Source organism: Melanerpes formicivorus, unplaced genomic scaffold (genome assembly GCF_026170545.1).
Source record: "Melanerpes formicivorus ecotype bairdi unplaced genomic scaffold, bMelFor1.0.p_v2 SCAF_1, whole genome shotgun sequence".
Classification (NCBI taxonomy): domain Eukaryota; kingdom Metazoa; phylum Chordata; class Aves; order Piciformes; family Picidae; genus Melanerpes; species Melanerpes formicivorus.
In genome coordinates, this window is record NW_027142353.1 from 65,996,764 (window position 1) to 66,021,819 (window position 25,056).

The window sequence follows — 25,056 nt, forward strand, 5'->3', positions numbered from 1 at the left end:
TTTCCAACCTTATTGATTCTAGGATTCTGTGTTTTCTATCTGGTACACCTGTCTTTACATGTTCAGTTCAACAAAATACATATTATTTGCTTTATGTTGTCATCTCTTTTCCTCATTTGTTTCCAAGCAAAATAGACCTCTATGTACATAGAAATTCTCTCTTCTCTGACCTGTTTGGTTTTCCATTAAGGATTAAATATATTAACAATAAGAAGAAGGGCAGGAAGAACCTGCACTCCCAAGTGGACCTGGAGGGGAACACAGTTACTTAAGATGAGGAGAAAGCTGAGGTCCTGAACACCTTCTTTGCCTCAATTGTTAACAGCAAGGCAGGAGTTCAGGACGAGTGGTCTCCGGAGCTGGGCGTTGGGGTCGGGGAGCAGTGTAATGCCCCGGAAATCCATGAGGAGTTAGTTGGGGACCTGCTGAGCCACTTGGATATTCACAAGTCCATGGGGCCGGATGGGATCCATCCTAGGGTGGTGAGAGAGCTGGCGGATGTGCTGGCTAGGCCACTCTCCATCATTTTCCTCCAGTCCTGGCTCACTGGTGAGGTCCCAGATGACTGGAAACTGGCCAACGTGGTCCCCATCCACAAGAAGGGTCGGATGGAGGAACCTGGAAACTACAGGCTGGTCAGCCTGACCTCAGTGCCAGGGAAAGTGATGGAGCAGATTATCCTGCCGGCAATAACTGCGCACCTGAAGGATGGCCAAGGGCTCAGGTCCAGCCAACATGGATTCAGGAAGGGCAGATCCTGCCTCTCCAACCTGATCTCTTTCTATGATCAGGTGACTGCCTGGTGGATGTGGGGAGGCCTGTGGATGTGGTCTACCTAGACTTCAGCAAGGCCTTTGACACCGTCCCCCACAGCAAACTGCTGACTAAGCTGTCAGCCTGTGGATTGGACCATTACACTCTGTGCTGGGTTAGGAACTGGCTGGAGGGCCGGGCCCAGAGAGTGGTCGTGAACGGTGCCACATCCAGCTGGAGGCCAGTCACCAGTGGTGTCCCCCAGGGATCAGTGCTGGGCCCTGTCCTCTTCAACATATTCATCAATGATCTGGATGAAGGGGTAGAGTCAGTCATCAGCGGGTTTGCAGATGACACAAAGTTGGGGCAGATGTTAGTCAGTTAGAGGGTAGAAAGGCTCTGCAGAGGGACCTCGACCGACTGGACAGATGGGCAGAGTCCAATGGGATGGCTTTCAACAAGTCCAAGTGCCGAGTGCTGCACTTTGGCTACGGCAATCCCATGCAGAGCTACAGGCTGGGGCCGGAGTGGCTGGAGAGCTCCCAAACAGAGAGGGACCTGGGTGTGCTGATCGACAGCCACCTGAATATGAGCCAGCAGTGTGCCCAGGTGGCCAGGAGGGCCAATGGCATCCTGGCCTGCATTAGGAATAGTGTGGCCAGCAGGAGCAGGGAGGTCATAGTGCCCCTGTACTCTGCTCTGGTTAGGCCGCACCTTGAGTCCTGTGTCCAGTTCTGGGCCCCTCAGTTTAAGAAGGACATTGAGACACTTGAGTGTGTCCAGAGAAGGGCAACAAGGCTGGGGAGAGGCCTTGAACACAAGCCCTATGAGGAGAGGCTGAGGGAGCTGGGATTGTTTAGCCTGGAGAAGAGGAGGCTCAGGGGAGACCTTATTGCCCTCTACAACTACCTGAAGGGTGGTTGTACCCAGGAAGGGGTTGGCCTCTTCTCCCAGGCAACCAGCACCAGAACAAGAGGACACAGTCTCAAGCTGCGCCAGGGGAGGTTTAGACTCGAGGTGAGGAGGAAGTTCTTCACCGAGCGAATTCTTCGTCATTGGAACGGGTTGCCCAGGGAGGTGGTTGAGTCATCGACCCTGGAGGCATTCAAGGGGAGATTGGACGTAGCACTTGGTGCCATGGTCTAGTCATGGGGTCTGTGTTGATAGGTTGGACTCGATGATCCCCGAGGTCCTTTCCAACCTAAGTGATACTGTGATACTGTGTGATTTTATTACATTCCCAGTGCTGCACTTCTGCTCTTAGTAAAGCAGCCAGGTAAAGAGGCTTTTAGGCTGATGCCTTGCAAGGCATTTGCAACATTCCACCTATTCTGCACAACAACTCCACACAAAAATTAGAAACAGAAGTTTCTACCCTTTTCTCATAGGACCTCATCTGGAATACTGCATACAACTCTGGAGTCCCCAACATAAGGACATGGACCTGTTAGAGCAAGTCCAGAAAAGGGCTATGAAAATGATCAGAGGGCTGGAGCACCACTCTGGTGAGGTCAGGCTGAGAGAGTTGGTGTTATTCAGCCTGAAGAAGAGAAGGCTCCAAGGACACTGACAGTAGCCATCCAGTACCTATAGGAGGTCTACAGAAAAGATGTGGAGGGCCTTTCTATAAGGCCATGTAGTGAGAGGACAAGTCATGGATTTAAACTGAAAGCAACTTGATTTAGGTTAGATGTAAGGAAGAACTTCACTGTGGGGGTGGTGAGGCAGTGGAACAGGCTGCCCTCATAGGTTGCGGGTGTCCCATCCCTTTTCAAGGCCAGGTTGGATGGAGCTTTTGGCAACCTGGTCTAGTGGAAGGTGTCCATTTCTCTGTGATCTATATATGAACTTTAAGGTCCCTTGCAACCCAAAACATTGTAAGACACTGTGATTTTAAGTTTTTGAGGTGAAGCCTCTTCCTGCAGTTTGAATGAGATCTCCCCTTGAGATCTTCCCACATCAGACAGTGGGAGAGGAATAACCAACAGACTTCAGCTCATAAGAGGCAGGGTGAAGCACCTCCATACAGCTGACCAAAGGAGGGACTATACCCAAATCCTGTCTATTTAACTCTGACTATAGGTTGTGTGTTGCTCAATAAAGGACTTGGTTCTCAGCAAGCACATTCAAGCTGAGGAGTTTCCACACATACAAATTCAGGCCATGCATGTTTTATTGAGTCAAAGCTGCAGTCTGCCCCAGCAGACCACTCTAGAGCTAATCCTGGTCATGTGGTTGCTCTCTGATGGGTTGGTTTGTTTGTTTTTCCTTTAATACATAACATTCCCTTAATCAGTTTGGATCACATTGTTACAAGAAAGAAAGAAAAAACCTGAGGGAAATCCCCTAAGAAATTACAGACTTGGCTGCAAAAAATCAACAGCATGAGGCATATTGAAGCTGTTAATACCATCAAACAATTTGTCCATCCCTGCATCTACTTTGAGTAATCTTGTGTGTGTTTATTCCCTGTTCAATCAATCTAATTCACACCCATTCAGCAAATCAAATCTAGCAAACATTATTCTTTGTGTCATTTGTACTATGGTTTTGTTTCTTTGGTTTGTTTTGTTTTGTTCAAACCAGGTTGGAAAAGACCTTTGGGATCATCGAGTCCAACCTATAACCCAACAGCAGCTAATCAACTAATCCATGGTACCAAGCACTCCATCCAGTCTCTTGAACACCTCCAGGGATGGTGACTGCATCACCTCCCTGGGCAGCACATTCCAGTGGCCAGTCTCTCTTTCTGGGAAGAATTTCTTCCTAACATCCAGTCCAAACCTCCCCTGGTGCAGCTTGAGACTGTGTCCTCTTGTTCTGGTGCTGCTTGCCTGGGAGAAGAGACCAACCCCCACCTGGCTACAACCTCCCTTCAGGTAGTTGTAGAGGATAGTAAGGTCTCCTCTGACCCCCCTCTTCTCCAGGCTAAGCAAGTTCTCAAGTCCTATCTCAAAAATTGCCTCAAACACATAGAATAATAAGGAAAACAGGGAAAGCTTTCCATTCTTGGTTGTCTCACCCAAAGGCTCTTTCTAATTAATGCCAGTGAGAGGTAGATAAGATTTCTTCAGAGACTGAAACAAAAATATCTTGTTCTCACATTAACAAAACCAACCTGAACATCTTTGAACAGAGACACAATTTTCCATAACAATATTTTCTTCAGGATGCTGGAGAGCTGCCAAACAGAAAGGGACCTGGGGGTACTGATTGACAGCTGGCTGAACATGAGCCAGCAGTGTGCCCAGGTGGCCAAGAAGGCCAATGGCATCCTGGCCTGCATCAATAATAGTGTGGCCAGCAGGAGCAGGGAAGTCATTGTGCCCTGTGCTCAGCACTGCTGAGGCCACACCTTGAGTCCTGTGTCCAGTACTGGGCCCCTCAGTTTAGGAATGATGTTGAGTTGCTGGAAGGTGTCCAGAGAAGAGCAACAAAGCTGGGGAGGTTTAGTTGATTAGATGGTGTTGGGTGATAGGTTGGACTCGATCTCAAAGGTCTTTTCTGGAACATGCCCAGAAAAGGGGAACAAAGCTAGGAAGGGGTTGGGAGGAGAGCCTGTGAGGAGAGGCTGAGGGAGCTGAGGTTGCTTAGCCTGGAGAAGAGGAGACTCAGAGGAGACCTTATTGCTGTCTACAGCTACCTGAAGGGAGGCTGTAGCCAGGAGGAGGTTGGTCTCTTCTCCCAGGCAACCAGCACCAGAACAAGAGGACACAGTCTCAAGCTGCACCAGGGGAAGTTTAGGCTGGAAGTGAGTTGAAAGTTCTTCACTGAGAGAGTTGTTAGCCATTGGAATGTGCTGCCCAGGGAGGTGGTGAATTCCCCATCCCTGGAGGTGTTCAAGAGGGGATTGGATGTGGCACTTGGTGCCATGGTCTAGTAGCCATGAAGTGTTGGGTGACAGGTTGGACTTGATGATCTTTGAGGTCTTTCCCAACCTTACTGATTCTATGATTCTACGATAAGGTGGTCAAATTCTCTGGCAGCACAAACCCCATTACTCAACTGAAGCTGTAGTACCAACAGGCACCTGTGCTTTTTTAAGCAACTCTTTTTTTGTGCTGCACATTTGATTACATAGTGTCTGTGACTCAAGTGAAGGTCAGGAAATACAAGCATATGGGGAACGGAAGCAAAATTAATTATAGCAAAGCATTCTTCTGCAGAGCAGACTTTAATTTAGCTTTTGGGTATTGTGGCCACACAAACAAAAGAAAACAAAAAAGAGAATGTGCACTGTGGGTGATACATCGGTGGTGAGTTAAATTTGATGAAATAATGCTTACTTTTCAAATCAAATCCCTCCATCTGAAGAGCTGCCTGTTAATTATGATACAAATAGATCACTGCAGCACAGATTCCTTGCACACAGCTTGTCTGACAACCACGAAATTCCTCTTAGAAGGTTAACAAACCCACAGCAGAACATGGCATTGACTCATACTCACAGGACAGAATAAGCAAACACATTGCACAGGAAGTGCAAACAAATATGATATGGAGAAATAAAGAGTACAATTATTAGGGGGTAGCAAGGGACTTGAGGGCTCTGGACCTGCTTCCTTGCTCCAGGACAGCATAACACAAGCTGCTGAGGGCTGTACCTGCATTAGGCTGATGGAGAAGGGGTTTGCTTCACCTGCCAAGAGACAGGAGTCAGCTCTGCCCTAACATTGCTGAGAAGGCTTCATCAGAGCCATCCATGCCTCCTTGTCCCTGGGCAAACTGGAGTCTTTCCTTGCATATGGACAATCCAGGCTTGTCTTAGGTCAAGAGATAAAAAGCAAGGTGAGGAAGGGCTGAAAGACAGGGATGGGAGATGTTGGGGTAATTGTAAAAAGGATAGGAGCCAGGATAGGAAATAGATGGGGCTCCCACATGCCCAGGTAACTTCTGCTCACGTGGTAGGGAATACTGGTGATGGGTCAGACTTGCTTTCAAGGTCCAGCAGGGCAGGCTGAGCTGGACTCATGCCAGTAAAGCTTTTCATTGCATGTGGCCAGCAGCTTTGAAGGCACATTAAGACCAAATCTTTATTACTGGCATAGGATGAGTTAGTTGCTTCCTTTGCCTCAATAATCTCCTTGCTAAAAACAGTGCAACAGTGCTGCTCTATCCTGCCACACATTGTGAAGGCCTTTGCTACCGCGGGAGGAGGAAGCACAAACATGCAGCAGGTGAGGAAGTAAAAGCATAGCAGAATCCACATGATGATTGATGCAAGGTTACAAGAGCAGGTTCCCTGGTAGGGAGATCAGAGAATCACAGAAGTGTTGAGGTTGGAAAAGACCTCCAAGATCAGCAAGTCCAGTTGTTGTGGGTTTGAGAGGAAGGCCCAGCCTTCTCCTCCCCCCACCACAAAGAGAGGAAAAAAAAATTGACCACAGCTAGCCACAGCCAGAGGAGCAAAGGAATGCTGTATTTAGAAGCAGTATTAGAGAATGCAGGGTATATATACACAATATATGCACTGGTTAGGCCACACTTCGAGTACTGTGTCCAGTTCTGGGCCCCTCAGTTTGGGAAGGAGAGAGAAGGGCAAAGAAGTTGGTGGGGGGCTTGGAACACAGCCTTGTGAGGAGAGGCTGAGGGAGCTGGGGTTGCTTAGCCTGGAGAGGAGGAGACTCAGGGGTGACCTTATTGCTCTCTACAACTACCTGAAGGGAGGTTGTAGACAGGCAGAGGTTGGTCTCTTCTCCCAGGCAGCCAGTACCAGAACAAGAGGACACAGTCTCAGGCTGCGCCAGGGGAAGTTCAGGCTGGAGGTTAGGAGGAAGTTCTATACAGAGAGAGTGATTGCCCATTGGAATGGACTGCCCAGGGAGGTGGTGGAGTCGCCATCATTGGAGGTGTTCAGGAGGAGACTTGACAGGGTGCTTGGTTGCATGGTTTAGTTGATTAGGTGGTGTTGGATGATAGGTTGGACGCAATGATCTTGAAGGTCTCTTCCAACCTGGTTTATTATTCTATTCTATTCTATTCTATTCTATTCTATTCTATTCTATTCTATTCTATTCTATTCTATTCTATTCTATTCTATTCTATTTACAGTCTTTACAATATATACACAGAAATATACAGCAAAGTAATACAGGAACGAAATTCACCCCCCCTTCTGGAGGAGGGTTCCCCCCCTGTACCCCCTTCTCTCCCCTTTTTCCCCAAAGAGGGTTAGAAAGAGAGGAAAGGAGCAGTTGTTAATTAAAAGCAGTTATAAATTAGAGCAAAATGTTAGTAGGTTTGTAGGCCTCACGCTCATCAGTCCAAGGTCAGTTTGGCAGAGAGCCTAGAAGCGGACAAGCTGCGAAAAGGGAGGATGGAAAGTCTCAGCTGGACTCAAAACTTAAAGTTGCATTCTACCAATCTACCAATGAAATCCATTTAGACCTGTCTTTTGTTTATAAAACATTCAGCCATAGTGTCCCTTTCTTAAAGGCACAGCCTCCAGTGGTCACACCAGTTGTCAACCCAACACCACCATGCCCCCCAAACCATCTCCTGAAGTGCCATGTCTACACATTTCTTGAACACCTCCAGGGATGCTGATTCCACCACTTCCTTGGGCAGCCTATTCTAATGCCTGACTCCTTTTTCAGTAAATAACCTTTTTCTAATATCCAATCCAAACCTCTCCTGGTGCAACTTGAGGCCAAGTCCTCTTGTCCTAGACCTATACCCAACTCGCTACAACTTCCCTTCTGGTAGCTGTAGAGAGTTAGAAGGTTTCCTATTAGCTTCATCTCCTCCAAACTACCCCAGTTCTCTCAGCTGTTCCTCATGAAAGTTTTTCTCTACACCTTTCACCAGCTTTGTTGTGCTTCTCTGGACATACTCCAGCAACTCAATGTCCTTCTTGCAGCGAGGGGCCCAAAAGTGAACACAGCATGTGAGGTGCAGCCTCACCAGTGCTAAATTCTACAGCAAATTTGGTATAAAATAAAAGCTGTGATTAGGGGGGGGTGGGGAGGAGGGGTGTCTGATATTTAACCCCCAGACACTGCTTTATTTTTATCCATCTCCATCTCCTGTTAAATTAAGCTCTGTGTGTCTAGACATATGGCAATGCGATCTGTACAACTGTATAGATAAGGTCACACACTTCACTAGCAACAGCACTACAAGCTTCAAAGAAGTTGTGTCAATCTTCCCAGGGGGAGAAAAGCACTCTCATTAACATAAAGGGAAGGGGGAAAGAGAGGGGAGAGTAATTTCCCAGGAAATAATTATAGTTGGTTATTATCAGTTTAGCTTTGATGGAGACAGAGAGTCAGAGAATAGAATAGAATACATAGAATAGAATAAACCAGGTTGGAAGAGAACTTCAAGATCATCGTGTACAACCTACCATCCAACACCACCTAATCAACTAAACCATGCAAACAAGCACCCTATCAAGTCTCCTCCTGAACACCTCCAATGATGGTGACTCCACCACCTCCTCAGGCAGCCCATTCCGATGAGCAATCACTCTCTCTGTATAGAACTTCTTCCTAACCTCCAGCCTAAACCTCCCCTGGCACAGATTGAGACTGTGTCCTCTTGTTCTGGTACTGATTGCCTGGGAGAAGAGACCAACCTCTGCCTGTCTACAACCTCCCTTCAGGTAGTTGTAGAGAGTAGTAAGGTCACCCCTGAGTCTCCTCTTCTCCAGGCTAAGCAGCCCCAGCTCCCTCAGCCTCTCCTCATAGGGCTGTGTTCCAAGCCCCTCACCAACTTTGTTGAAAAGGAAGAACAACAGGAATCCACTGTTAACCTTCATGGTTGAACTGGTTCTGCTACACTGCAAGGCAACAAGATTGTGAATGCTTAGTAGGTGCTGACACAACCTCACAAAAGATGAATTACTAGCTGGTGATTGCTGGCATCATGATGGCTTATCCAAACACACCTGTCTTCAGAGTTGCCTTTTCTTCCTATTCCCATTTCCCAAATATTTTTGTCTGTTTGCTTGTTTGCTCAATATTCCCATGCAACATAAGTCAGTCTCATTCTCCCAGACAGGAAATGCTACAAGTTACTCAGCTGCTCATTTGAAAAAATGGTGACCTGAACTTCAGTATTCAGTATTCCTAAGGTTGGAAGAGACCTCAAAGATCATCGAGTCCAACCTGTCACCACAGACCTCATGACTAGAGTAGGGAGGACACTACTGCCCACTGCCTCAACCTTCTTTAACTTAAACCAAAGATAGGAGGTAAGCTGAGAGTAAGTTCCAGCTACAGTCCTTGCCTTTAACTTCCAGTCCATAAAGAAAGTGCTCATACAATAGAGCAAAAATATGTTGTTCAAGCTACTAAAAGTGCCTGTTCTAAGATGACAACAGAAGTGTATCTGTTGTGATGGTCTTGAGCAGCCAAGTCTACTTGAGAGACACCCCTGCCCATGGCAGGAAGGTTGGAGTAGATGATCTCTAAGGTCCCTTCTAACCTAAACCATTCTGTGATTCTATGAAAAGAGATAAAGTGCCCAAGGCATGGACAGCAGCAGTCTGTCCTGGGTTAGGAACTGGCTGGAGGGCTGAGCCCAGAGAGTGGAGGTGAATAGTGCCACATCCAGCTGGCAGCCAGGCACTAGTGGTGTCCCCCAGGGATCAGTGCTGGGCCCAATCCTATTCAGTATCTTTACTGATGATCTGGTCGAGGGGATTGAGTCTACCACTAGTAAATTTGCAGATGACACCAAGTTGGGAGCAGGTGTTGATTTGCTAGAGGGTCGAAGGGCTCTGCAGAGGGACCTTGACAGGTTGGACAGATAGGCAGAGTCCAACATGATGGCATTTAATAAGTCCAAGGGAGGTTGTAGACAGGCAGAGGTTGATCTCTTCTCCCAGGCAACCAGCACCAGAACAAGAGGACACAGTCTCAAGCTGCGCCAGAGAAGGTTTAGGCTGGAGATGAGGAAGAAATTCTTCACAGAAAGAGTTATTGGCCATTGGGATTTGCTGCCCAGGGAGGTGGTGGAGTCACCATCACTGGAGATGTTTAAGAAGAGACTTGATAGGGTGCTTGGTGCCATGGTGTAGTTGATTAGATGGTGTTGGGTGATAGGTTGGACTCGATGATCTCTGAGGTCTTTTCCAGCCTTCTTGATTCTATGACTCTATGAATCAATATTGTCTGCCTGGGATTTGCAAGGATTTGCAAGATCCAACATCACAGACACATGCAGTACCTCTGCTGAGCAAAAATTACATGACTGATCAAAAAGTGAAAGGTGCTACAGAGAAAACTAAAACACCACCTCCCACCCCGTCCAAGCCTTCACCTCATCTAGGCTACACCACAGCTCCCTGTCAGCTCCCCCTCCACAACCTTACCCCTGCAGGAACACCATGCTGAGGGACTCTTCATCTCAGCATCCCTAACTCACCAACCTAATTCCCTCTGCCAGAAATCAGACTTGGATTACAAGCAATTACTGTAACAAAAGGGCAGTCACTGCTATTATCATCATCATAATATATGGAGGGTTATGGCAAGCATCCATAGCATATGCATTGTGCATAAATTTGAGTGGGCTGTGGCTTGTGCTGCACACTTTCTCTCCATCGCCTTAATTATACTTCTCTCACCGATAATAATTCTATCAAGGGCATTGGAATGGAATGGGATGGAATAGAATAGAATAGAATAGAATAGAATAGACCAGACCAGACCAGACCAGACCAGACCAGACCAGGTTGGAAGAGACCTTCAAGATCATCGAGTCCAACCTATCATCCAACACCATCTGATCAACTAAACCATGGCACCAAGGGCCTCATCCAGTCTCTTCTTAAACACCTCCAGGGTTGGTGACTCCACCACCTCCCTGGGCAGCACATCCCAATGGCCAGCAACTCTTTCTATAAAGAACTTTCTCCTCACCTCCAGCCTAAACTTCTCCTGGCACAGCTTGAGACTGTGTCCTCTTGTTCTGGTGCTGGTTGCCTGGGAGAAGAGACCAATCCCCACCTGGCTACAACCTTCCTTCAGGTAATTGTAGAGAGCAATAAGGTCTCCCCTGAGCCTCCTCTTCTCCAGGCTAAGCAACCTCAGCTCCCTCAGCCTCTCCTCACAGGGCTGTGCTCCCAACCCTTCCCCAGCTTTGTTGCCCTTTTCTGGACATGTTCCAGCACCTCAACATCTTTCCTAAACTGAGAGGCCCAGAACTGGACACCTGGACGTGGATGCAACAGCCCAAATTACAAATTTGGGAAGGAACAGTGCAGCATAGGGAAAAGGAAGATGGTTTTTTTTGACCAGTTCTGGCCAGTTGTGGCTTCTGGAAATCTATGAATGGAGAAACTGGACTGACAGACAAGGTAAAAAAAAATTAGTTTGACATCTAAGCTGACAGCCAAAGTTACTACTGAATAGGACAGAGGATCTGATCTGCTGATATTTGTATGAAAAAAAAGAGAAATGATTGCTATAATGGGCAACAATGTAAATTCATGGGATTGATGGCAAACCCCTTGCTGTTGCCAGAATGGGTGCTGGGGGAGGAGAGGAAGTTGATTATTGGTTATCAGGCAGTAACCTTCATAAGCAAGCACTGATTCATTGGCCTCCACCATGCTCTAGCCCTTCTGACATACATCTCCACTGAAGCAAAATCGTAGTTCAGGTTAAAAACTTATGCTGCACTGAGGAGATTGGACGTGGCACTTGGTGCCATGGTCTAGTCATGGGGTCTGTGTTGATAGGTTGGACTCGATGATCCTCGAGGTCCTTTCCAACCTAAGTTATACTGTGATACTGTGATACTGTGAGTAAGTGAAAACACAATAGTCCAGAGAATGCAATGGGGATACTCCTGAAGCTTCTTACTGTGAAAGAGGACTGCAAAGGTCATCATGGAGATCTAAAGAAAGGTTAAAATTTCTATAAGCCATGTTTAAATCTGCTGATTACAAAGAATTGACATTTATGAGCGCTATTGTATCTTCTAATGCCATTTTAAAAGAGGCATTTGATACTGGAGCCATCCAGCAATCTCAGTTGTATTCAGTGCCTCATGAATCAAAAGCCACTGCTAGCAGAAACCAGGTCTGTTCAAGAGAGATGATAAAACTGGATTTATTATTTTATTAATAGCAGCATTACTGTAGCCTCAGCTAAGGTGACACAGCTCACACCTTTATCCCCTCCACAGATAACACAGCGCAAGGAGGGAATCACTGCCAGGAAGGAGGGAGGAGATAGGTTGGCTGAGCTCAAATGTCCTCATTTTCAGTGGAATCAGTGGTCTGGCACTAGACTTGCTTAATCTAAAAAAGTTTTATATTCCTCTTCACCCTACCATATCAGAAGTGATGCTTCTCTTTCTTTTTATATGCCTATGAACGCACGGCTGTGAAAGGATGTCTATTAATGTCAAGATACCAGAAAAAATCAATAGCTTGCATTTCCACAGCCTATTTCATCTGCAAACTGTCTACTGTGAATTAATTTCCATGACAATCACATGAGGTAAGTAGCAAAGTATTTCCACTTGCACAAGGAAAAAAAGCCCACAAAACCCCAGTGAGGTTAGGTGACTCACTCAAAGTCACAAGGACAGTTTGTGTCACTGCTGGGCTGCAGCTCAGGAGTTAATGGAACACTTACTCTGGGGAACTGGAATTGATGATTTACATCATTTCCTCTCTGCTTTTTGCTGGTATTTATTATTATTATTATTATTATTATTATTATTATTATTATTATTATTATTATTATTATTAAATTATTATTATTCCTTAATTATTACTATTTTAGCCTGGAGAAGAGGAGGCTCAGGGGAGACCTCATTGCTCTCTACAACTACCTGAAGGGAGGTTGTAGCCAGGTGGTTAACCTGACTAACTAAACCATGGTACTAAGTGCCACAACCAATCCTTTTTAGAACACCTCCAGTGATGGTGACTCCACCACCTCCCTGGGCAGCACATTCCAGTGGCCAATCTCTCTATCTATGAAGAATTTCTTCCTAACATCCAGCCTAAACCTCCCCTGGCACAGATTGAGACTGTGTCCTCTCATTCTGTCACAGGTTGCCTGGGAGAAGAGACCAACCCCCACCTGGCTACAACCTCCCTTCAGGTAGTTGTAGAGAGCAATAAGGTCTCCCCTGAGCCTCCTCTTCTCCAGGTTAAACAGTCCCAGATCCGTCAGCCTCTCCTTATAGGGCTTGTGCTCCAGATCTCTCCCCAGCCTCCTTGCCCTTCTCTGGACACCTTCCAGCAACTCAACATCATTTTTAAACGGAGGAGCCCAGAACTGGACACAGGACTCAAGGTGTGGCTTAACCAGCGCTGAGTACAGCACGGGAGCTGGGGGAATTGGTGGTTGATGGACATAAAGAGCTGCCCCATTCTTGAAGAACAGTCTTGGGAAAAATGAATCAAAAAGGCATCTTATGCTGGCTGGCCTAGCAAGTGCAAAAGGAAGCAACGTCCAGCCTCCTGAGAAGAGCAGCAGCCATACCAGTTAAGTTCTGATACTCACTAACCCCATGTTATCTTATAGAAATCTTCATGCACTATGAAAACACCCAGTCTCTTTCCAAATATAGGTGCATATGTGACAGTTCTAAGATACCCTCCAGAAGCAGAATCACTGCTGTGGAAAGCTACACTGACCTATATACTATTTCTAAACCCACTAGTGCACCCTGCCTTAAATACTGCAGCAAGTGCTATTTTAGGAGTGACAGGGGGTTGCCTATGTTTAAAAAGTGCCAGCAAGAGCCTAAGCAAACTGGAACTCAACTTTTTTTCAGACACCCCAGCATAATTTTATAGTAAATTCATTAACTGCTACGTGAAAGAAAGTGAAATTTGGTCTGTTTGGCAAGTAAGTTAAACTATCTCCTCATCTAATCTACAGGAGACTGAAGAGAAGACTGCTGGGTTTGTCCAATGTATGTGCAACACCAAACAAAGTAATACAGTGTTTTGAATTAAAATTCATTGTTTTCCTCAGAGCAGAGGAAAGTAATAAATCAGCAGAGTGAATTACCCTTGTGCTGTGCTGAGAAATTAACACCCTAATACATGACACAAAAATAAGAATTTACAGGCCTAATCAATCATATTCTTTTTTTATTAACTCCATCATCTACTTTATTTACCTTCTTCCACATGCCTCTCACCCCAGAATAACTCACTCAGCTCAGGGTGGTTGCGACACTCCAAGGGGCTCAGCTGGCAGCTAGTCAGCCACTCCACCACCAACTCTGCCTTCCCCCTCCATCTCTCTCAGCTCCACCTCAGCCCACCCAGTAAGCAATGAAGCCTTGTTCCTTGCTTTGCCAAAGCAAGCCTGAACCCTCTGCAGCATAAAATTCAGGCTGAAAGGGAAACCCCTAGCTCCCCTGGCAGCCTCACCAGCATTTAGGCTGACTTGTGGCTGCTGGAGCTGCCAAGCACCAGGAATGCTCCCATGACTGCAGGGTGTATGACATGGCTGGGAAACCAAAGCAGAGGCTGTGTTTCCCTGCAGACATTTAACATGAATAGCCACTTCATCTCTTTGGAAAACATGCTACCTACCTCCCTCACAAAATTATGCCTTGCAATATCTCTTGCCCATTATAATGACAAATCCAAATTTGATCTCTTGGACCTGCTAAACTTAGGCAGCAGTCCTCACTAGTTTGTAGAATGGAGCTGCCTTGTTCTCAAGCACAGATGCCTTATGGTTCATGTGTACTCATGTGCTACACTATTCACTTAGGCTTATGCCTATGAATCATAGCATGATAGAATTATGGAATGGTTTGGGTTGGAAGAGACTTCCAAAGGTCATCTAGTCCAATCCCCTCTGCAGTAAGCAGGGGCATTCTCAACTAGATCAGGTTGCCCAGAGCCTTTTTGAGCCTCACCTTGAATGACTCCAGGGATGGGGCCTCCGCTACATCCCTGGGCAACCTGTTCCAGTGTTCCACTACCCTCATGGTAAAGCTCACAAGAAAGAAGTGCACACTGAGGAACAGGCTGATGCTTTACTGTATGTTAGAAAAAACAAGTGAGGTGAGAAAGCAAAAATGCTCATGGGAGGTTGCCCACACTGCCTTTGCACACTTTTCCAGCTGCACTCACGTTCCCATTGTCCTCTCCCAGGGCACCCATATAAAACCCAAACCCACATGGGAGAGTTCCCACTGCCCTTGTGAACTTATGATCCCTCAGTGGAGCCAGCCCTCAGTGAGTGCATGGGTTCAGCAGGGTGACCTCAGTGACAAAGCCCTCCTCTCTTCCGCTTTTTAGCAGCCCTTAGCTCCTGCAGGAGCAATTCTTCCCCTTTCCAAAATCTATAGAGCAAACAGCAGTATATAAAACTGAAAGGTCTGAAGACTGCTTTCAAACAGATCCAAATGCATGCAATGTACTTGCAGTCCCACGCTACCTAAAATAGCCACACAGAGCTGCGCCAGGCTACAAAAATGTAGGAAGTGGCAGGTTGTCTAGTAAAAGGTTTCTTCTACCTACAGACACAGCATACAGGGAGTATCATTCCCTCCACTCCCAGAGACTAAATTAAGATTGCAAGATTTGGCTACTTGGTTATTATCCTGTATCAGAACGGGGAACAAAACCTCATCCCCTCAGTTTCCCCTCAGTTTAAGAAGGACATCAAAACACTTGAACGTGTCCAGAGAGGGGCAACAAGGCTGGGGAGAGGCCTTGAGCACAGCCCTGTGAGGAGAGGCTGAGGGAGCTGGGATTGTTTATCCTGGAGAAGAAGAGGCTCAGGGGTGACCTTATTGCTCTCTACAGCTACCTGAAGGGAGTTTGTAGCCAGGTGGGGCTTGGTCTCTTCTCCCAGGCAACCACCAACAGAAGAAGAGGACACAGTCTCAAGCTGTGCCAGGGGAGGTTTAGACTCGAGGTGAGGAGGCAGTTCTTCACCGAGTGAGTCGTTCATCATTGGAATGTGCTGCCCAGGGGGGTGGTGGAGTCACCATCCCTGGAGGTGTTCAAGAGGGGATTGGATGTGGCACTTGGTGCCATGGTGTAGTCATGGGGTCTGTGTTGATAGGTTGGACTTGATGATCCTCGAGGTCCTTTCCAACCTTAGTTATACTGTGATACTGTGACACTGTGATACTGTGACACTCATCTCCCTATAGTCCCTTGGTGCCTTGATCAGATGGCAACATATGCAGTGGTACACCCACCTCCAGAAATCTGCATGACCTGCATGAGCTATGAAATGGCTCAAACTGAACTCCAGAGGAAGGCAAACATACTCATTGCTGAGCTCAAATCATCTGTGTGGAGCACAAGACTCTGCAAAGGCAGAGAAGAACATCACACAAGCAGGGTGCACCAATGCCCAAGACATTCTTTTCCATGATCATAGACTCAATAAGGTTGGAAAAGGCCTCAGAGATCAAGTCCAACCTATTACCTAACACCTCATGACAACTAAACCATGGCTTCAAGTGCCACATCCAATCCCCTCTTGAACACCTCCAGTGATGGTGACTCCACCACCTCCCTGGGCAGCACATTCCAATGGCCAATTATTCTTTCTGGGAAGAACTTTCTCCTCACCTTGAGCCTAAACTTCCACTGGTGCAGCTTGAGACTGTGTCCTCTTGTGGTGCTGTTGGTTTCCTGGGAGAAGAGAGCAAGTCCCACCTGGCTACAACCTCCCTTGTAGAGAGCAGTAAGGTCTCCCCTGAGCCTCCTCTTCTCCCTCTTCTCCAGGCTAAACAACCCCAGCTCCCTCAGCCTCTCCTCATAGGGCTTGTGCTCGAGACCTCTCCCCAGCCTCGTTGCCCTTCTCTGGACACATTCAAGTGTCTCAATATCTGTCTTAAATGGAGGGGCCCAGGGCTGGACACAGGGCTCAAGGCAAAGACCATCCAAAAAGAAGATGGGATTACTCACCTCACCCAGGCTGCAAATAGCCACAGTTTCTGGAATCAAGGCAGAAACTTGCTAAATGCCCACCACTCACACACCAGACACACTCTGTAAGCTATGATGTGCCCTGTGCACTCTCTACACTGCAACAACTTTCTGTGTACAGAGCACCGAGTCCTAAAAAGAAGAAAGAGGTCACATAAGGCCACAGCTAGTAATACCTTATTTTCCAGCAACTGTGGGAGATTTCTTGCTGCAATATAGGCAGGTGACCTAAGGAAGTGATCTCTGAACCATGACACATGCTTCTTCACAGTGAAGGAAGCCAAACTTCTCTCTCCCACCAGTTTTCCTGAAACCTAATAATCCAGACTTGGGGAATACTCATTTCTGGCTACAAATCCATCAAGAGGTTAAACCCTGAGTGCATTATCAAAGCCTAATCGGGTACTGGAGAAATTTCTTCGTACTCTAAGAGCCTCCATACGCTCCAACCAACTGCCTGTCACTAGTCAAGGCCAAATTGTGCTGCTTCCCATGCAAGGATGGAAAAAATGTGGGATGCTGCCTTCTTGCTGCCTCTCAGCACCTGACTAGTTACAGGAGCGAGATGTCAGTTTGTTGGCACTGTTTAAACTTCCAGAGTGACAGAGAAAATAAAAGATCTCCCTTCTCACAAATGAGTGCTCTCTCCTGATGGCAGGAGCACACTTGCTCAGCCCACGTATGTGGCAACTGCCACATATTTGGGCTCACATGAAACCTTTTCATCTTGGTTATCCAGCACTGCCGCACTTAGGCTGCTGTGGAAAGCACTCCAGTGAGTTATTGCCGTGCTGAGTCCCAGCGAGCACACAGAGCTGGCATGCTACAAATCTCTTCTGTGTGCGCTGAAGTTGCCTGTGAAAAACAAACAGAGTGTAAAACACCATTTTAGAGAAGCTAGTGCACTGCAGGGAGATGGCTGAAAGGATCCTGGCCAAAGATCCCCAGGGCCACTCTAGGAAAATCCATTATGCTTTTATTCATCAGACATCAGCATTCCACCAGGAGAAAGCCTCCCCATGTCGGGGCTGGGCAGGCAGAGATCACCACATGTTGATGCTTTCTTTCTAAGGGAGAACAAAGTCCCTGTATTCGAAAGGACAAACCTCCCTTATGGGACAAGTCACCTCCTTGCACACATGGTCTATCAGCCCCATCATTTTCAAAGACAAAGGCAAATTGAAAGAGGAGACCTTGCCAAGCTCTCCTTGATCTGTGGTTGGCACTGAAGGGGATAGAAGGGGATAGTTTATCCCCTCTATGATAAATCCCAGCCAGTCACCAGCCAGGATGTTGACTGAACACAACAGAGGCCCTTCAAGGGTTGCCCAAGCAGCAGTGTTATTCATCCTGAGGCATTTAAGTACTCAGACAGCAAAAAGAAGATGAACCATCTTCAGTGTTGGCTGTGAGGAGGAAAATCTTGTTAGGGAAAAGCATCACAGCTCTGGCGGGAGGAAAAGCCACCCAACATGGTGTGCTAACAGGCTAGGGTGCTGGGGGCTGCAGCATGCCCAGCTCTGCTCCTTGGCATGGGCTCCTCGGCATGGGCTCCTCCTGCCTGCCCTGAGGACAGGCAGAGCTGTGCCGAGCCGGTTGTTCTGTGGGGGGAGCCGAGGGAAGGGAAGCACAAGCATCGAACACTGCAGAGTCCTCACTCCTCACTCCTGCTACTTTGCCCAGATGGGATTTATGGGGTGGGGAGGGGGAGAAGGGATGCAGATGGAAGAGCCATCTTTGGCCATTTCAAGTGTTAAAAATAAGTGAGATATGTGCCGTAGGGCTAAGCAGATTGAACACCGTGATTATATATGCTCCACAATCCTTCACCTGGGCTTACGTCTGAAAAGGTCCTGACCCCTTCTTATGCTACATATTGCAACAGAATTGCCCAGCCAAACGTTGAAAGCCTATTTAGTGAATGTCATTTTCCTGCACCAAATTGAAGATTTTGCCTCTCAGGTCTATTTCTTCTGCTTTTCTGTCTGTTTAGAAATTTGCAGCAGGCATAAAAAAACTTAAAAAACAACCCAACAACAAAACAAAACCCACACCAAACCTCAGCACAAAACAAGAACTGCCTCCAGCATGAGTGATATGTGAATCCTCTGAACCTGATAAAGATCAGCCTACTCCTGTGAAAGAATCCCCTGACCCTCTAGCTCCAGACCATGCTGGATGGTTCCCGTGCGCCAGATAAAGAGCATGAGTATACACCAGAGCGAGGACCACCTGCAGCCCAGCACAGTTAGGCACCCAGCAGAGCATCCACAACCCTGAGTTATGTCTCCTGGGATGAGTACTTCCTTGAGGAAGCATTGGGGACACCTGGATCAGCACAGACACTGAGAGCAAGGAGAAGTGCAGAGGTGGTCTGCACAGGCACAGCGCTCCACTGCAGCACGGCCAGGCCAGCCAACAGCAGCACTTTAACCTGAACCCCTATCTGCAACACTGTATCCACAGGCTACATCCCCAGCTGTTATAAACCAATAACAATAAAATAAAACATGTAGATTTGCATCCAGCTACTGTAACGTGGGGCCTGGTTAGTTGTGCTGGGCCACTGGGTCATGCCACTCACTTCAGCAGTGGCACACCAGCTTGCAAAGGACGCTCCATAGATTGCTACAGCTTGAATCTGCTTTCTAGAATTGCTCTGCAGGCTCAGGCAGAGCAGAAGCAGCAGCCAGAAGCTATTTGGTGCCTTCCAGAAGAGCGATCACTGCAGCAGCACATCTGCAGCGTGTCATCTGCCAATGTGTTCACGTACCCATCCAAAAGAGGATGCTTCAGACACATTCAAGATGCATTAGGCATGTAACTACCCAGAAAAGAGAGGCTGGAAAGCAATGCAACACCAGCAGATCCTGAAAGGGTGTAAGCTGCTAGATATTTCAGTTGCATTTCCCCCCTGCTGTAAGGAGGTAGGAGTTTGTTACCTGTTTTGGGATTGATTGCAAAGAAGTTCTGGGGATTTCCACTCGTAATCCGGTAAGTCAGTCTTTCGTTAGTGCTGGAGTCAGGGTCCTGGGCTTGGATCTGAATGACAGATACATCCTTTGGGGAGTTTTCCATGACAGATGGGTAATAGATAGGTTCAGAGGTGAGGGGGGCATTGTCATTCACGTCCTCAACTTCAATGTAGACTTCAATGGTAGTGTAGAGCGGAACGACACCGTGATCAGTTGCGTACACCGTCAACCAGTAGGATTTGGTTGTCTCGCGGTCAAGAATATCTGCTGTGTAGATAACTCCTGCAGAAAAACAGCAAGCAGAGGATCTCAGGAATAGGATCCACGAAACATCACATCTATTTTGATTTGGCTACACTATGGAAATGTACTCAGACTATCACAAATGCTCCACCTCTAGAAAAAACATAAGTTGTGCATAGAATGAAAACAGCAGCTTGAACTCAGGCATTGCTGAACTCTGCTCAGCATCTCAATCCTTTGTCACAAGAAACTCAGCAGGGACATGAAAAAGATGGCTTCCTAATGTCAGAGCCCATTCTTTTCTGGGACCACAGCTGGAACAGTAACAAGAAATACCATGATTTTCAGCCAGTAAGGCACTCTGGTTGAGAGGGATATCACCATTGACAATCAATTGTCATGAGAAAGTGACTTCCCTTTTCAAGATTCTGCCAGTGCCCTTGCTAAAGAAGAAAATCCAGGAGGCAGTTCAAAGTTAATTCATTCAACTCCAGCAAATATATGGTAAACTTAATAATAAGATTGCTCACTGCACAGTGCCAAACTCCTTGATATCAAGCAATCAAAAGCTCACACAGTAGAAGCTGTTAGACAATCATTAGATCCTCTTTTATCACAGAGAAAGGAAGGGTTTGGTTATTCTTTCTGTCAGTTTGAGAAGACATCAGGTTGTTTCCTCCCTGGTCTTAAAAAATCATGAGAGAAAGTGTGGTTGTATGTAAGAGTCAGAGAGAGGCATGGCACCCACCACTCCATTGAAGTACCACCCCACCCGGCCTAATTCCTGCCATGAAGGACTTCCATCCTTCTAATTTCTTCCTAAAGTGATTTAGAAATCCATCTTGCTCCTGGAATGAACACCAAAGCTATGAGGGTAACAGGTGAAGACAGATACAGAGCTCTTAAACCAGAAACACATCTGAGTGCTGGAAGACCTGCTCATGTAAGTTAACCAGTGAGGAAAAAGGTGCTGTGGAATCAGCCCCACTAAGAGATGTGTGTGTCTGCATGGTTTTTCAGGAGGTGTGGTTTTTTTTAGTATCAGATTGCACAAAAGGTTTTTATAACAGTCTGAAGTTTAAGAAAAGCTTTGAAGACACTGGAATAGGCAGAGGGGTGCTTTGGGCAGACTTTGGGCACAGCTAAGGGAGATGAAGCCTCTGTGCTCAGCCACTCTGCAGAGCATGGGCTGCCAAGGAGGCATCCTCCTTGCCTGTCTTACTGGGACTCCTTAATGAAGTATGTGAAGTTCAAATGTAATTTATCTGCATTACTCCTCAGCCTCAGTCTGACAAGTTATGCATTCAGTCTGGCTTTTTAAATTATGCCAGCCTTTGTGGTACTGGATTCAGACAAGACCTTTGGTTTAAACATTAACTGGTAAGTCTATTCCATTTCTTGAGAAGCAGCCATGAAAACGATGGCCCTGTGCTCCTGAGACATCAGCAGAAGGGATGGATCTGATGGTGTGACAGACCAGATGTTTAACACTATTAACAGCCCTGGTGCCAACCTCTCCAGGCATTTCCCTGCAGAACATATCCTATACAGAAGTTTATTGCCAAGCTGACTAAATTACTTTGAGAGGTAGGGGGGTTCTAAGGGACTCACACACCTGGTATAACACAGAGATGTCAACTAAATGGTAAGGGCTTCTGCCTTTCTCCAAGAAGTGAGGTCCTGCCTCCTGACATTCCTCATCCAACTCTGAGCAGGAGTCAGAGTTACAGAGGTGCCTGATGTAGAATAGAATAGAATAGAATAGAATAGAATAGAATAGAATAGAATAGAATAGACCAGACCAGACCAGACCAGACCAGGTTGGAAGAGACATTTGAGATCATCATGTCCAGCCTATCATCCAACACTATCTAATCAACTAAACCATGACACCAAGCACCCCATCAAGTCTCTTCCTAAACACCTCCAGTGATGGTGACTCCACCACCTCGCTGGGCAGCACACTCCAAAAACCAATCTCTCTTTCTGTGAAGAATTTCTTCCTAACATCCAGCCTAAACCTTCCCTGGTGCAGCTTGAGACTCTGACCTCCTGTTCTGGTGCTGGTTGCGTGGGAGGAGAGACCAACCCCCACCTGGCTACCACCTCCCTTCATGTAGTTGTCAAGAGCAATAAGGTCTCCCCTGAGCCTCCTCTTCTCCAGGCTAAACAGCCCCAGCTCCCTTGACTGAAAGGACACAACTGTTCAAAATACATAGAAAGGAAGAGGAAAGGAGATATATCAACTCCAGCCATGCATGAACTCAGGTCTTTTTCTGATAGCATCAGCTCCATGTCCTCCTTGCTCAGATAAATTTTTCACCCAACAAAGGTGAGCACAGGAAGACAAAGGCAGGGTCTATTCTAAATACTCCTGTTGGCAGCAGCCTGTGCTGCTGAGTTCCTGTAGAAACATGGGTGAAATATGTAGCAAACTGTGATGAAAATGCCTAGAAGTCCAGAAGAGAAATTGCATTGCCAGGATGAAAAGAGCCAATAAGAAATGACACCCTGTGGAAAGAAAGAAATAAACTCAAATCAAATCCATGTGGGCAAGGATGAGGCAAAAAAAATAAACATGAGCATTACTGCTCCTAGAGATGATTTGTTCAGAAGGCAAGAATTATTTTAGATCCTTGAACAAAATTTGTAATATCTATGGGTTTCACCCAGCAAGAGAACAGAAGGCTTTAGCAGATTAACCTCTGTTGATGAAGTTGAATTTCACCAATACTAAGGGGATAAAAAAATCTATCGTCTAATTCGTTCCTTCGTTTCATGACTCCTGGCAACAGTCACTTTCCATTTCTGCATTTCAGAAAGAAAGGATCATAGTATCATAGTATCAGTCAGGGTTGGAAGGGACCACAAGGATCATCTAGTTCCAACCCCCCTGCCATGGGCAGGGACACCTCACACTAGATCAGCCTGGCCAGAGCCTCAGCCAGCCTGGGCTTAAACACCTCCAGGGATGGGGCCCCTACCACCTCCCTGGACAACCCATTCCAGGGCTTCACCACTCTCATGGGGAAGAACTTCCTCCTCACATCCAGCCTGAATCTCCCCACCTCCAGCTTCATTCCATTCCCCCTAGTCCTATCGCTACCTGAGCAGTCCCTCCCCAGACCTCCTGTAGGCCCCCTTCAGATACTGGAAGGCCACAATTAGGTCACCTCAGAGCCTTCACTTCTCCAGACTGAACAGCCCCAACTCCTTCAGTCTGTCCTCATAGGAAAGGTGCTCCAGCCCTCTGCTAATCCTTGTGGCCCTTCTCTGGACACCTTCCAGCACCTCCAGATCCCTTTTGTAATAGGGGCTCCAGAACTGGAGGCAGTACTCCAGGTGGGGTCTCACCAGAGCTGAGTAAATGGGAAGCATCACCTCCCTTGACCTGCTGGCCACACTTCTCCTGATGCAGCCCAGAATCTGATTGGCTTTCTGGGCTGCAAGTGCATAAGATTTATTCTCCAGGCCCTTCACCAGCTTTGTTGCTCCAGCACCTTGACATCTTTCTTGTATTGAGGTGCCCAAAACTGGACACATCACTCAAGGTGTGGCCTCACCAGAGCTGAGTACAAGGGGACAATCACCTCCCTACTCCTACTGGACACAGCATTTCTGATACAAGCCAGAATTCCATTGGCTTTCTTGCCCACTTGGGCACACTGCTGACTCATATTCAGGTACTTGCTGATTAGAAACCCCAGGTCCCTTTCTGCCAGGCAGCTCTCCAGCCACAATTCCCCAAGCCTGTAGTGATACTTGGGGTTGTTGTGACCCAAGTGCAGGACCTGGCATTTGGCCTTGTTGAAGCTATTCTCATTAACACTGGCCCATCAATCCAATCTGTCCAAGTCCCTCTGTAGAGCCTCCATACCCTGGTGCACATCAACACTTCCACCTAACTTGGTGTCATCTGCAAACGTGCTGATGACACACTCTATGTTTTCATCAAGGTCCTCAATAAAGATAAAGCCAGTGCTTTATCCAGCAGAGTGTGTGCTCATCCAAGCCACGAGCAGCCAGTTTGTCCACAAGAATTCTGTGGGAAATGTGGTCAAAGCCTTTTCAGAGTCTAGGTAGACAACAGCAGATACTAAAGAAGAATAGAACTTTGTTTTCAGGGCCCTGAGAGCAGAGAGGAGGAAAAGCCTTTGGGAGCAGCCCTAAGGTGGTTTGTTTGCATAGCATTTGTGGTGCACTTCTCCCAGCTGCCTATGAATTAAAAAAGAAGTAGGACCAAGGTAACAATGTCTGAGCTCAACAAATCAAGAATTAAGAAGAAACACTAGCAGTGGTCCTGAAAAATTCAAAGTCATTAAAAAAAGTTCCAAGATTTTGCAGATGCACTTCTGACCAAGACAGAAAAACAGATGTTCCCATCTAGAATACAGGATACAGGATTAACCAGGTTGGAAAAGACCTTTGAGATTACCAAGTCCAACCTATCACCCAACATCATCTCATCAACTGAACCATGGCACCAAGGGCCTCATCCAGTCTATTTTTAAACTATTCTATTCTATTCTATTCTATTCTATTCTATTCTATTCTATTCTATTCTATTCTATTCTATTCTATTCTATTCTATTCTATTCTATTCTATTCTATTCTATTCTATTCTATTCTATTCTATTCTTCCAGTGATGGTGACTCCACCACCTCCCTGGCCAGCAGATTCCCATGGCCAATCTCTCTTTCTGTGAAGAACTTCTTCCTAACATCCAGCCTAAAACTCCCCTGGTGCAGCTTGAGACTGTGTCCTCTTCTTCTGGTGCTGGTTGCCTGGGAGAAGAGACCAGCCCCCGCCTGGCTACAACCTCCCTTCAGGCAGTTGTAGAGAGCAATAAGGTCTCCCCTGAGCCTCCTCTTCTCCAGGCTAAGCAATCTACTGGGATGTTCTATGACACAGATGCACTACTGCATGTCTACAGAAGGCAGCTGGAATTGAACTGAGCAGTCTGCAAGCCAGCTTTTTATGCCACCCTCAGCCAGATTTTGCAGTAGCCCTGAGGGACTGCAGCCAGCACTTCCTTGGGCCTGTGGCAGCCTCGAAATAAAGCCAACCATCAATCCAAAAAATAGTGCCACCAATATGCTTGCCACTGCATTCCTTCAAGTCTGTTTGTCCTGTTTGATTCACCAAGCACCACATGCATTACAAACAGTGTAAGTGAAAATTAACAGCAGAGTGCATTAATC

General features: G+C 46.8%; 1 protein-coding gene across 1 annotated transcript in view; it reads right to left on the minus strand.

Annotated features, from left to right (window-relative positions):
* The window catches only part of FAT3 (FAT atypical cadherin 3), a 490,375-nt gene that overhangs the window by 253,548 nt on the left and 211,771 nt on the right, over window positions 1-25,056 (minus strand). Inside the window, exon 3 of the mRNA XM_068149238.1 lies at window positions 19,579-19,893. Within this exon, the coding sequence (XP_068005339.1) occupies window positions 19,579-19,893 (315 nt within the window). The remainder of the gene's footprint in view (window positions 1-19,578; window positions 19,894-25,056) is intronic.